This window comes from Medicago sativa, chromosome 5 (genome assembly GCF_051527215.1).
Source record: "Medicago sativa cultivar Bolivia chromosome 5, Bolivia_mono, whole genome shotgun sequence".
Lineage (NCBI taxonomy): Eukaryota > Viridiplantae > Streptophyta > Magnoliopsida > Fabales > Fabaceae > Medicago > Medicago sativa.
The window spans coordinates 67,009,347-67,024,438 of record NC_140753.1 but is presented as its reverse complement, the minus strand read 5'-3'; the positions used below and the strand labels follow the sequence as shown (position 1 = coordinate 67,024,438).

At 31.3% G+C, this 15,092-nt stretch overlaps 1 protein-coding gene and 1 pseudogene across 1 annotated transcript; one reads left to right on the top strand and one right to left on the bottom strand.

The window, feature by feature from the left end:
• Positions 1 to 296: 296 nt before the first annotated feature.
• LOC146924215 (LOB domain-containing protein 12-like) lies at positions 297 to 1,842 on the bottom strand. The gene is made up of 2 exons (XM_085709221.1): positions 1,604 to 1,842; positions 297 to 812 (listed from the first exon to the last, which is right to left on the bottom strand). Exons 1-2 carry the CDS (start codon positions 1,757 to 1,759, stop codon positions 468 to 470), a joined length of 501 nt encoding a protein of 166 aa, XP_085565347.1. The 5' UTR covers positions 1,760 to 1,842; the 3' UTR covers positions 297 to 467.
• Positions 1,843 to 11,057: 9,215 nt separating this feature from the next.
• Positions 11,058 to 14,768, top strand: LOC146924214 (disease resistance protein RPM1-like; annotated as a pseudogene).
• Positions 14,769 to 15,092: the final 324 nt, after the last annotated feature.

The following is a 15,092-nucleotide window of genomic DNA, read 5'->3' as shown; positions in this document are numbered from 1 at the left end:
GTGTTGTGAATTTGTTTTCAGATTCACCTTTTATGTATTTAGCGATGTTGATCATATTATTATATGCGATGTATTTTATTAATTTGAATGACGTATCGTTTTGCTTTTCTGTACTCAACATAAAATCTAACAATATCAAATTTTCAAAATAAAAATAATAAGCCCAAGAAACTCATGTCACACCATAGTAGTAGTATTTTTTATTTTTTTTGACAAATAGTACCTTAATTATTTATTTATAATATAGGTTAAGAAGACACGATATTGCTTCAGTGGTACTTGATCACATGCTAGAGTTGACCCTAAAAATACCTTCCAATATCTTAAAACTGATTAACAAACATGAAGAACTGCCAAGAAACTTTTCATACTTAATAGGAAGAGAATTTGTGCGAATATTAAAAAAATAAAATAAAGGAAGACCAAAGTCTAATTAAAAAACCCTAAGCACGTGACCAAAATTTAATTCAAGAAACCATATCATGTCCATACATATTATCTCTCTTAAGAGAATCATGAATAACATTATTACTAGAAGAAGAACCATAATTAAGGTATTGAGTGAGTTCATCTTGAATATAGTAAGATTTCTGATCTTGATTGATTTGTGGTGTTGGAATCACTTGCTCATTTTGCATCTGGATGCATAGTATCTCTGCTTGAGCAACTGCAAGTTGCATTTGAAGCTCAGAAACTTGATTTTGCAAGTAAGATATTGCTGCAACACAGCCATAAACTGGATCCCTCACTCTTGCATTTGCTTCATAGACTAAACTGTTCACTGCATCTGCTTTTTGGTGAATTGGGAGCTCCTGATTCAAACAAAAAAAATTATTCATTTAGAGTCAAAATACTACTACTAATAATTTGTCCGAATAACAAGTCTGATTCTACGAAAAAAGATAAACGCGCAAGAACACAACAATTGATCACGGAGGTGGGCCAATATGTCTTCAACAATAGAGTGATTGTGTTTTTTTTTTTTTTTAATGCGGAAAATTAGGGTTAGAGAGTACAAAACTTGGTTCAAATATTACAACACAATATAGAATTTTATCCTTGAACAATAATAAACACTTATAAGCAAATATGAGTTGTTCTAAAAAATACTAATCATTAGAAAGGTTTAAAATCGTAGTCCTCTCGTATTGGAATCCTTAACATCGCAAAACAAAAATCACAATCAAATGTGGATGATGCAGCCTCAATCGTGATTGTGTCACAACACAAAGTCCTCCTCAACTCCTCATAACTATAATAGTAAACAACTAAAAAAGGTAAAAAGTATTGAATAACAATTCATAAAGTTTCTCTTTTTTATGTTTCTTACTTTAGGATGTTTTAGGATTATAAACTAAAATAAGTCTACAAAAAATCTCTACATTCTTAGCTTTTTATTTTTTGAAAAAGCCCAAATATTTTATTCACAAACTATTCAACCTACAAGGTGAACCTTGAATAAAAACATAAGTACAAAAGATAATAACAAATGCAAAAAGTTGTTTTATGCAAATGATTGATCAACTAATGCAAAAAGTTGTTTTTATAATCCCTTTAATCATCAAAGAAAGTAAATGAAACACTTAAAAAAAGTAAGAGGTACCTGCAACATTTTGCTAACATTGCTAGCACCAAAAACCTTGTGAACTATGGCAAACTTTTGGGGTTCATGAGAAGGAAAATAAGGAGCAAAGGTGCAATCTTTTGTGCATCTTCGTCTCAGAAGCTTGCATGAAGCACATGGTGAATTTCCACCCATTTTTTTCTTCAAAAGAAAACTATAAAACAAAAGAAACAGAGGAAGTTATAAGAAGACAAAACAAAGGAACAGAGCATATAATGAGACTAAGAGTGGGAGTGTAATGTGTATTTATAATGGTCTAAAGCAAAGTATCAACGGCATCACATTAAACTATACTAAATATGTTTATTAATTTTTTTATTTAAAAAAATGTAATAAATGATTTGGTTATTTTAATATATCTTTCCTCCCTATTTCTTCTGGCTATATATTATTTATTTGATTGTAATAATCGAAATAAAAAATTGGTCACGACGAAAAATAGAAATAGAAAATCACTTTGCCCTACTAAGGTCTTGTGCTAGTAACTTATAACTTATTGATTCAAATTCAAATAAGCGGTCATTTGATGGACCCAGAAATAAGGGTAATTGTTACACTTACAACTTAACACATAAAGTCATGTAATCCAGTTTAACACATAAAGTCATGTAATCCAGTTTTCAGTTAAGGAATTTGTCTCATTAGTGATACTATAAAGTCTGTCTCATTTGTTTTTCAAATGAATATTATAAAAGAGTAGTGAGTTCTATAAGGTCAGTTGAAGTAAAAAAATGGTTTAATGTGTTGATTTTATTTTAGGGTTAAATCCCTCTATCATTTGAACGAGTTTTGGTTAACTTGAGATTGCAATCTTATAATTTGAATATTCTTTGGTTTTGAACTAATGACATTAAATTTCAAAATTTAAGATACCTTTCTCCTTATGTAAGGTTCAAAAGCCACGAAGGTTCACAACCAAATAATCGTCAAATTACAAGGTTGAAAACCAAAGTTTCTTTTATTGGGGGTAAACCAAAACTCGTTCACTTGACAGGAGGTAAACAACATTTAGCTCTTTATTTTATTCATTTGACAATGATATAGAATTATTGTGGGGAACCGAGAAATGACTAACGAAAGTGTCACGATGAATGATCTTAGAGACGCCTCTTTTGTATCAAGCATTTTGATACATATAGATTACTCTCAAAATATCCTCCGGTTATCAATCACAAAAGAGTTATATTAATAAAATTGTAAACAAATTCGACATGAAAGATAATAAATTATGTGTGACCTCAATCGCTAAAGAGATTGTTTAGTCTCAATTAATGTCCAATAAAAATTATTAAAATTCATGGCATTAGGTATTTTCCTATACTTCGGTTGTAGGAGTCTTACGTATAATCATTTTTATGCGATATTGAAAATTGTCTATATAATTGAATGCAAAAATAAAAGCATAAATGTAAAGAGATAAAAAGTGTGAAATAATCTTGTTTGGCTAATTAAATGTGTTAATTACAATGTATAAACATAATATTTATAGTGTGTATCGTGTGATAACTTCTATGTTAGTGGGATCATGGCACTCCACTTTCGGATTCCATTTCCTTTCTTCGACATGATTTCTTGATAGTATCCTTGGTGCGCCACTCCAAAGTTAGTTAGTGGTGTTTCGAGTAGAGATTGAGGGTTTATCGCATCATTGTCTAGTCCAACTAAATTTTGACTCAGTTCTGAGTTAGTGACCTTGAGAAAGAATTAGCTCCCTTGCTTGGGTGATCTAAGGTCACCTATTCTTTACTCGACTGAGAGGCTTTCTCATCTAATCATTTAATCACCTATTTGTTGAGTTCAGTTAACAGGGTAATTATTTTTACCTGTAAACATAAATTATTATTGTTATAACTATTTATGCATCATTTGAGCAAATATAGAATTCACACTCGAGAAATTTCAGTTTGATCTCACTAAAAATTTCAGTTTGACCAATTAGAAATAGGCATCATTTAGAGATGATATTGGATTAAATTTTCCAGTTTGATCTCACCTTTAAGTTAATCTTAATCTGTTAAAATCAAAATGTAATATTTGATTACGTTTCTCTTCATCAATATATAGTATACAGTAGCATATACCGCAAATTGGATAGCGTTTGACTTGTCAATAAAAAACAAAATGAAAGAGTATTCTACTTTCTTTCTCGTTAGTTCAGTAATAATACCACTTTCATATACCATTAAACATAGAACAAAACATGCATCTTATATTCCCTTTATATTAAAACAGAATCGTCACTAACATGTGATAGAGTTTTGACAAGTAGTAGATTGTGACAAGCAAGTTGTCAAGTATGGCTTTACACGTTGTTTGATTAATATATACAAGTATGATTAACGTTGTTTAATTAGTTGCATGCTCTCTAAGTCAAGGCAATGGGACGGTCGAAAGTATCCGGTCGTTACAAAGAGGCAGTCTCAATATTTGAAGGCAAATGCTAGCCATGCACCCGAAGCAAATATAATAATATTGTATTAAAACTTGTGTAATCAATTTGTTAAAAGTCTAAAAAATATTGTTTTCAATTTAAAACTTGCTTTTTTTTACTACTTTAACCGATATGTCAGAGAGATATTGGTTAGTATGACCTATATTTGAATTATTTGTTTATATTGCTACAACATACAATCAGAGAACCATGCATGTGAATGCACACATGATTAGTATCACTACACAACTATTCGTCTATTCCATTGATTACCACGACATAGTTCGTTTGTAAGGTTGGCGGGGAACGGATTCACTCAAATTTTCTCAAGTTTTCTAATGTTAACATCAACACCCTTAAATGCTTGATATCCCCTCTTTTTAATATTAAATCGTTTAATTTAAATGGTTAAGATTTCATTGGAACTCTCCTTTTAATGGAGAGGATCTAGTCGTGTGGTTGGTGTATCTTCCTTTTTTAAAAAAAATTATAGAAAAATGTTAATTAACCGGTGCCTTTAAGGCATTGCTTAAGGAATCAAAATCAGAAAACTTTGCATATCAAATTGTGTATTTATGATTATGAATTGTTTAAACAATGATCTTAGGGCATTTGTTAGCATAACTCGTATTGTTAAGATAGTATTATACTATAACTTTATATGTGAGGCTCTTAACGCATCTATTTCTCTCTCGCAAAAAATGGATGGGTGTACCTAGAACGTGATATGAGTCACTCAACTAGAATATATTTTAACTTATTTTTATGTGAATAATGAAATAATATAATATATTCCACGTCAGCGAAAATGCACTCAAATGTAGTGGGTGGTAAAATCCTAAAAAATATAAAAATAGGAGAGGTAAAATTCTGAGTTTTAAAATAGGAGGTAAATCCAAATTAAATTAAAATAGAAGGGTTAAAAGTGTATTTAAGCTTTACATGAATTAACTCTATGAAAAACTATTCCATGAGTAAGTTGATCTCTTCATATATAATGAATTACTTTGCTTAATAGGAGTAACTTATTACAAATAATGAATTTCACTCATTCAACCGTTGATTATTGTCATAATATAGTAATGATCAAGCACGTAAAGTTTTATATATGAGTGGTGTAAATTAGATATGACAACTAAACAAAAACATACAAGAGTGGTGTAAAGTTTAGATATGACAACCAAACAATTAACCAAAAACAAAGAAAGCTACTATAACGATTTCTCATGTCATTTTATCATATTAAGGTTAAACATTTTCCCATTATTTTATTGTTGAAGATAACATATTACGAGTACCTCTTTTTTTAGGGGGAAACATATTAGGCTTTTGGAAAACAAAGATACAGTCAAAGCATGAAAGGAGAGGTGTTTTATTTTGGAAGAGATGAAAAGGAAGCTTTGAATCATGTGAGGCAATTAATGCGAGGATAGCCTAGTGTTTCAATATGGAAATGAGATTCATTTATAATACTCCCTACAACTTAAATGCATGTCAGGAATCTCATTAATGACTTAGTGGTAAGTTCTGTTTTTCTTTGCTTTTCTAATTGACATATTATATGGACGTGATTGGTTAGTCATACTAAATTTTTGCTAAATTCTTAGATACTAGAGTTGGTTTGGATATTGATTAATTCATAGATAAATATATTCAAAATTTAAATTTATTTTAGAATAAATTGTTAATACTCCTTGTACCAATTTTTTTTGTTAATACTCAATTAAAATATAACATGACATTGAATGAACGAATGATGAATTTTATCGATAAGTGAATATTTTTAATGTTTTATTTTGTTGTTGAATGAGTAAACCCAGGGCTATGAAGTCCGGATTCGCAGTACAAGTGCAGATACGATACGATACGGATATGTGGATACACGATATTTTTAAAATTCAGGATACAATACGGCTACGTTAACAAAAAAATTATACTAAAATTGATATGCATATAAAATACTTGAAAGAAAAATATGCATTGATTACACTTCAGTACTATATAGTCATAAAATAATACATTACAAAATAAAAGTGTAAAGTTTTCGTATAAATCATATTCTATTTTCATACATATGTTAGGATATCAAAAAATGCATCAATAAAAGAACTGAAAACAAAGTTTGTTTAATGTTGATTGATTGAATCTCCTCTCTCTCTCTCTCTCTCTCTCTCTCTCTCTCTCTCTCTCTCTCTCTCTCTCTCTCTCTCTCTCTCTCTCTCTCTCTCTCTCTCTCTCTCTCTCTCTCCCTATATATATATATATATCGTGTTACTTTCATCTGCCAAAAACATAACATGATATGTCTCTAAGAAGTATTTTATATGTGTGTATTTTCCGAGTATCTTATAAGTATCCGATAAAATATATATTTTAAATTAAAATAATAAATTACGATACCCCGTGGTTACGTATCCGCAAATATCCACAGAGTATTAGTATTAGATACGAATACGTCTTCATTTTGGAGTATCCGGACTTCATAGACCCAATGTCTTTACCTAAAATTTTATGGCAAATGTTATCTTGTGCCCTCAAGGGCACATGTTAAGAAACTCATTATAAAAATATACGTATCAAAAGTCGTGCATTCAACTTCTTAAAAGTTGACATATTATATTTTCCAATGCAAATTTGCTCTTTTTGGGTTGCTTAACATATGCCCTTAAGACACAAGATATCATGACCCAAATTTTATATGAGTGTTGATCGGCGTGTCCAAGGATAAATTCAAATAAACCCAAATGTTTTGTAGTACTTAAAATTACTTTAAATCTAAGAGTGGTGTAAATTAGATGGTATATAGCAAACAATGCTATTTAACCGTATATAAGTATAAAACTTTTGTTAACAAGTGTCCCGAGAACAATTGTTGAGAAAATTAAAAGTTGAAAATACACTTTCACACCATTTTTCAAGATAATATTTTCATTTCAGTTTTATTAACAAATGCCCTAACACACTCTTTACTCTTTAGCATTTTTTTTTCTTAAGAAAGTTGTTGTTCTCACTTTTGAGATTGCTAAAAAACTTACTCGACGGCAGTTAACTGCCGATATGTCTTGTTCCGCGGCAGTTAACTGCCAATGTGACATTTTTTAGTATAGATCCGGCAACATTTAACTATCGATGGGGATAAAAGTGTAATTTTTCGATGTTCCGTAGCAAATACTGAAATGGAACAACAACTTTCTTTTATTTTAAGTATAAATATACTCCCTCCGGTCCTATTTATAAGAAAAATTTTGGTCAACAAAAGTTAATGTATTTGGTTAAAAAATTGGACAAAATACATTCACTTTTGTTGACCCAAATTTCTCTTATAAATAGGACCGGAGGGAGTACTATACAAGTCGCTTATGAGATAATTCAAATGGGACTTAGTTGATTTTAAGCTTATTGTATGCAGGGACGGGTGCAGGTGGCAAGCTATGTAGGCTTGTGCCTGCACTAAGTTCTTAATTTCTTACTACCTCCATTCCTTTTTAATTGTCACTTTTTGACATTTTACACAAACCAAGACAATCAATAATTGTTTCTACTTTTGATGCAATAAGTTATACTTTTACTATAATGACCTTATTAATTTAATATCTCATTTCATATATTTCTCTCTCCGTAATAAATAACAAAGGATAATATTGGTAAAACAACATTTAATGATGCATTGAACTTTGAAAGTGACAGTTAAATAGGAACAAAAAATTTCTCCAAAAGAGACACTTAAAAGGAACGGAGGGAGTAATTTTTAGTAGTATAAATAGTAAAAGAAATGATATTTTGACTATATAGCCCACAAATATTACAAATATTTTATCTCTTGACCCACACATACAATCAATTGACACAACAAGTAACAACACAACCTTTATGTTTCTAAAAATAAAAAACAATAACTTGTTATTATGAAATAAAATTATCACAAATCATTCAATGTTTTTGAGAATATCAACAATTATAAAGGACAATTATAAAGGACAATTATGATTTATATTTCTTTTTCCGGTCAAGTAGCCTAGTAACGAAAAAGTCATGTCACAATGTCCCTACCAACTAAGATATGTCACGGGTACTACAAATTTATATATAAAGTGCCCCTACTATTCAAAATTCCTGAATCCGTCATTGGTTATAGGTAAGAGATGGATAGGGCCCAAATATAATTTCAACCCCTCGGATGGAGAGACTATGGAAGCTGAGACTGATAAATTTGTCGTTTGGTTTCTCCAAAGTCCCAAATTTTGAAGGCAATAAAATATGGGTGAAGAACAGACATTTCACTATGTTGGAAGAAAAAACATGAGCCCTTCAACGTGAAAATTAAATGAGCATCGATGTGATGAAGATTCATTTTCGAGATGCATGTTGTTTATTTTTCTACCAATGTTTTCTAACCTAGTTTTGTTTATTTTAACAGGGACATGTTTTTTTTAAGGTACTAAAAGGGAAATGTTAGTAGTAAGTTATTGTTGCATTAATTTTTAGGGTTTTAACTTTAGACAATCTCATAAAAACTTCTTTGGAGTCACTTAAGATGCATTATTATAAAAAGAATCCTTTCTCACGATAAAGTTTATGGTTGTCAAATTGAGATTCAAATTATAAATTGCGACCTATTTTCAAATTATAAATTTAGTAGAAACATTATCAATAAAAATATGACATTTTAAGTAAAAATAAATTACATGAGTCGGGGTGAACAACTTTCTCATCCTTACAAAACTGACTTGTAAGATGACGAGTGTCTCCTCTTTATAAACTTCTATCAAGAGTCATAGAACAAATTATATAAACCGTACCGGCGAACTTAAGAGTTAAATCTTTTGGTTAAGAAGAAAAGAGATACTCTTTCAAATTAATGAAAACCTTTAAAAAAAAAAATTAAGACTCAGACCTTATTGAGTCCCTTTTATAAAATTAAACAGAAATAATTTAGTTATCCTGTCAATATTTTTCTTCAACCGTTTTTTTCTTTCTATTTTTGACTTGTGACTAGGCATATGTGGTAGTTAAGTTGTCTTACTGACTACCACATGTATTGTTTACAAAAATAAGGGACGTTTAAGGCCTTACAAAAAAATTTAGGACAATTTGATCCTCGTAAAAATAAAAACTGAAATTAGTCAATATTTTTCCGATTTCTTCGTGCAAAAAAATATGAAATACAATATGTTAAATTTTAAGAGACCAAATTGGTACTTTCATATTTTTATCGGTCATCTTCTCCATTTGAAACAGTTGTGGTCGCTAACACTTATCAAAAATGAAAGGGTGTCAAAAAAAAATGAGAAGCATGCAACGAAATGCAGAAAATCAAAATAGAAGAATGTGTTAAACACTACCATCCATTCTCATAGAAGCAAGAATTGATTCATTCATTATATTTCATCATTAAACACGACAATTCATTCTCTTATTGTGAAAACGTGATTTTTTTTTGCTTTTATTTTTTAAATGAGAGACTAGTTTGTCCCCTAAAAAAAATTAATCCCAAGTTGGCACTTAATTGACACTTTTAGCACCACATAGTTAAGCTAATTGTTCACGTCATAGGTTCAATGATAAAAAATCATTCAAGGACTAAATTATCTCGGTAAATTGTTTCGGTTTTATTTTATAAGGGACTAAATAGGGTCTTTTTATTTGGTAAGGACTAATTTGACCCCTATAAAATTTGTCGGAGACCGAAATGGATCTTCACGCTAAAAGAAATTATTAATAATTAAAGTGTTACTAATAATGACCATATTTAAAACCGTCCCAATAGCATTTGAACTTGAGAGAAACTTTTCTAAATTAAAATTATTAACATTTAAACTTCAATCTACTATATTACAAGATAAATTCAATAGTCATACTTTTTTACAAATAAATAATCTTACTTTGATTGCCATTAGAAATTATTATTTTTTAGGTTAATTGTTAAATGCGTATTCTAACCTTGTAATTTTAGATTTTTCATATTTTTTTTATCCTCTAATATACATGAAGTCTAGAAAAGTGATTTAGATGTTGAATTTTTTTCATGCTTTTTTGCATGCATGTTTAGGACGTTGAACTACGGTTTTTCACAACAAAAAAAAAATAGAATTTTTCGACAAGGAAATAATTAATTATGAATTTCCGTTCCCCATAATTATGAATTTCTTAAACAATTCATAGTTAATTCATCTCTCATTTAAAATATATAAAATTTCATGATGAAGCTTCTTATGATGTTCTAACTATAGCTATAAAATTATAGAACAAAATTTTACCCATGAGTATATGTTTACTCGGAACAAAATTGCAATTTTGCAAGTTTTGGTTATAAAATCAAATAAATTGAGGCTTATTCCAAATGCTAAAAAAATTTGATGATCCTTTATAAGTATTTTTTAAAATCAAATCAAATAGTCCGCTCAAAATTCAATTTCTAGGTCGAGATTTCTATTGTTTTCATTTTTGAATTTTTTTACGCTTAAAAATTTATAATTAATTGGCCTCTTTTCTGAAAGCTATATATTTTTCAAAAAATAAAATAAAATCTCAAATTACAGGTTCAAAATATGTGTTTTTATTTTTACAGTGTCAATTTGAACAATTAACCCTTTTTTTCCTTCAAAAAAATATTTTTGTTGACAATAAAATTTATTTGATTTAGTCCATAAATCATAACTCAATTGGAAAAAATATCGAAATTACTAGGTCGGAAGTTGTGACTAGGGTTCAAACCCTACTCGTCCATTTGTGTGTGCGAGTTTTGAATGATTATTATCATTTCATCTATCTACAAAACATACAAAAAAACTTATTTATTTAAAAGCATCTTGACATTTTTTTCAACACTCTCTATCACTCACTCTTTTCAATTTTATTATGTTATCAAGATCAAAAAGAATTGAATTAGAAAACTCATTTATGGAATTGATGATTTAAAAATGAAGTTAGTTACAAGGTAGCTATTTATAGAAGCTAAGTAGCTAACTAATTAAGGTTATTTATAGATTGATGATTGCCATTATGATTTGCTATAGCCGGTGGAAGGTGTTTGTAGAGGATGTATCAACATTATCCTCTAATACCCCCTCGCAAGATGAAGTTTGATAAATGTATACCAAATTCATCTTGAAAATCAAACTAGAAACTAGAAAGGGCTTAGGAATGAAAGGTAACAAGAAGTAGTCTTAAACACCAATTGGACCGTTGTCTCAAACTATATAGTAAATCTATCTGCAAATACTTTGTGTGTTCGTGAAAAACTGAATTGCTAAAAATGTGCATGACACTCTGGTTATCATAATAGATTACGTGACTTTGGAAGTCATGACATGAAGGTCTTGCAGCAAGTAGAGGAGCCATTGAATTTCACACGTAGTGAGTCCAGTTTTCATTTCTTTAACCCAACATTCAGACTTGGAAGCCTCGATATAGGATTTTGGTTTATATATAGGTTGACATGGACATTGAAAAACAACAATGTGATGCTGATAGGTATGACGAATAAGACATAAATTTAGAAATAAGATAGAGATTGCATGAGGATCAAAGATTTGACTGATGAGTTATGGAATTGCAGACATAATCATTAGGAGAAGAAATATGAGGTGATGCTAAATCTAAAGTAGGTGAAGAAATATGTATGTGGATTCATTAGGAACATCATCATGGAAATAAGGTGATAATGTACCAGAAACAGAAGGAATGCTAAAAGGTGACGCTTCATGATAAGTATAACTGCAAGGTAGCAGCTAGCAATATGAGATGAGAGTTAAATGGCAGAAACTGCAGTATTGTTTGCCCTCGGGAAAGTGTTCCAATTCCTAGAAGAAGAAACAAATCTGCTGAGTGGTATACACAAAGATTTTTCAGACATCAAAGATGAACTAGAAATCATTCAATCCATCCTCAAAGATGCAGACAAAAGGGCTGCAGATGAAGAGGACGCCAATGGAGTAAGAACTTGGGTGAAGCATATGAGAGAAGCATCATTTCGCATTGAAGATGTCGTTGATGAATACCTTCGGCTGATCCATAGGGCAGGTCCTACTGGATGCAGATCATTAGTTTGCAAGATTGTAAGCCTGATCAAAACTTTGATTCCCCGTCATCAGATGGCATATGAGATAAAGGGTATTAAGTTGCCAATTCACATGAAGCCGGATCATCAAGTAGCAGCAGCAGCAGCAGCACGAGCAGGACAGAAAATGGAAGATGGTGTGATCCTCGATTATCTGCCCTTTTCATTAAAGAAACTGAAATTGTAGGATTCGAAGGCCCAAGAGAGGAATTTTTTGGTTGGTTAATGGATGGTGCAGCTGAGCGCACCGTGATTTCAATAGTAGGAATGGGAGGTATAGGAAAACCCACTCTTGCAAAGCTAGTTTTTGACAGCCAAAAGATAACAACACAATTTGCTTGCCGTGCTTGCATCGCAGTTTCTCAAACATATAATGTGAGAGGATTACTGATAAACATGATGCAGCAATTTTGTCGGGAAACTGAAGACCCTTTTCCGCAAATGTTACGCAAAATGGATGGCAACATTCACTGATTATAGAAGTGCGGCAATACCTGCAACATAAAAAGTATTTGATATTCTTTGATGATGTCTGGCAAGAAGATTTTTCTGACCAACTTGAATTTGCCATGCCTAGAAACAATAAAGGTAGTAGGATCATAATCACCACTAGAATGATGCATGTTGCAGAATTTTTCAAGAAATCATTTCTAGTTCATGTTCACAACCTGCAACTCTTGCCTCCAAACAAAGCATGGGAACTCTTCTGCAAGAAAGTATTTAGATTTGAACCTTGTGGGCATTGGCCACCTGAGCTTGAGGCTGTATCAAAAAAAAAATGTGAAAAAATGCAGGCAGCTACCTCTAGCAATCGTAGCCATTGGTGGTTTACTTTCAACAAAATCTAAATTGAATGGCAAAAGGTGAGTCAGAATCTAAACCTAGAGTTGGAACGTAATGCCCATTTAACAAGTCTTAACAAAGATTTTGTCCCTTAGTTATGATGGGCTGCCTTACTACTTGAAACCATGCATTTTGTATGTTGGAATCTATCCAGAGGACTATTCTATTAATCATAAGAGATTAATTCAACAATGGATAGCTGAAGGGTTTGTTAAATTTGATGAGAGACAGACTCCAGAGTAAGTTGCAGAGGAATACTTGTATGAATTGATTCACAGAAGTCTGGTTCAGGTCTCAAATGTCGGCTTTGAAGGGAAAGTTCAAACATGTCATGTCCATGATATGTTGCGGGAAGTTATCATTAGAAAAATGAAGGGTTTAAGTTTCTGTTATTGTGTGCATGAAGATAGTGAGTCAATTGTAGTTGGAAAAACTAGACGCCTCTCTATATCCGCTGGTCCCAACAGTTCCGCTGGTCCCAACAGTTTTTTGAAGAGCGCTAACAATTCACATTTTCGTGCTATTCATGTTTTTGAAAAAAAGTGGATCATTGGAGCATTTCATGGACAAACTGTGTTCACAGTCTAGGATTTTGAAGGTACTTGACATTCAAGGTACATCGCTAAAGCATATTCCTAAAGATTTGGGCAGTCTTTTTCACTTAAGGTACATAAACCTAAGTTATACTAATGTACAGGCTCTTCCTAAATCTATTGGTGAACTACATAACTTGGAAACAATAGATTTAAGAGAAACACTTGTGCATGAACTACCACATGAAATAAACAAGTTGACAAAGCTACGGCATCTTCTTGTTCTTCATCGTAACTATGAAGCAAAGTATTCTCTTTTGGGGTTTACAACTGGTGTGTGGATGGAAAAAGGTATTAATAACTTGACTTCCCTACAAAGTCTTTATTACATAGAGGTAGATCACGGGGGAGTAGATCTCATTCGAGAAATGAAAATGTTAAAACAATTATGGAGGTTAGGTTTAAGGCATGTAAAAAGAGAACATGGGAATGCTTTATGTGATGCAGTTGTAGAAATGAAACACCTAGAAAATCTTAATATTACTACAACAGTTGAAGACGAAACCATTAACTTGAACTCTGTCTCATCTCCACCCAAACTTCAGCGGCTTCGTTTGAAAGCTAAACTAGACACATTGCTGAATGGATCACAAAACTTGAGTATATTGTTGAGATAAAGCTGGCTTTATCTAAGTTGAAAAATGATCCGCTACAGTCACTGAAAAACTTGCCAAATCTGCTGAAGTTCGGTCTGTGGGACAATGCCTATGATGGTGAAATTTTGCATTTTCCAAATGGAGGGTTTCTAAAATTGAAGAGACTGAACCTCAGTCGCTTGAATAGAGTAAATTCCATTGTTGTAGACAAAGGTGCTTTGCTATCTCTTGAACATGTGATAAAATCCCCCAGGTGAAGGATGTACCCTCTGGCATCATGCACTTGGACAAACTCAAAAGATATTTACTTCACTAATATGGCAGCTGAATTTGCTGAGAGCATTAATCCAGGCAAAGGACGATGCTACTGGATTATCAAGCATGTACCTCTTATAATCAGTCGACGCTGGATTGGTCCAAACATTTATGATTTTGAGATCACAAACAAATTGAGAATGCTTTGGTGTCTAATGAAGGTACCTTTTCTCTCTTATCATGCAATGCTTCTCTTATTTTGTTTTACAACTCCTGACGTTTTCACTATTTTTTTCTCTTGTGTATCTTTTCTTTTTATACACCTTTTCATGTCTATCTCTATCTAATTTCATGTTACATCGTTCATAACATCTCTAATTGTCTTTTGCCTTCTTATATGTTTTTATTACTGATAAAAAGGAAGAAAGGGTATAAATACTAAACGTAAGAAATAACAATAAAAAAATTATAATTGTATTTTGAAAAAAAGTAGTTGCAAGAGAGGAGGGGAATTAATGTGACGGTTTAATAATTTCTTAAATATAAAGTTTCATAATTGTTCTATTTCCAAATGAACTCCAATAACTTTTCAAGAATGAAGTTGGTTTGAACTTTTAATGTGTTTGTTTAAGTTGACAATTGTATGAGATTACTGACTTGATTGTTTATTGTGTCAATGTGGACAGAAAAT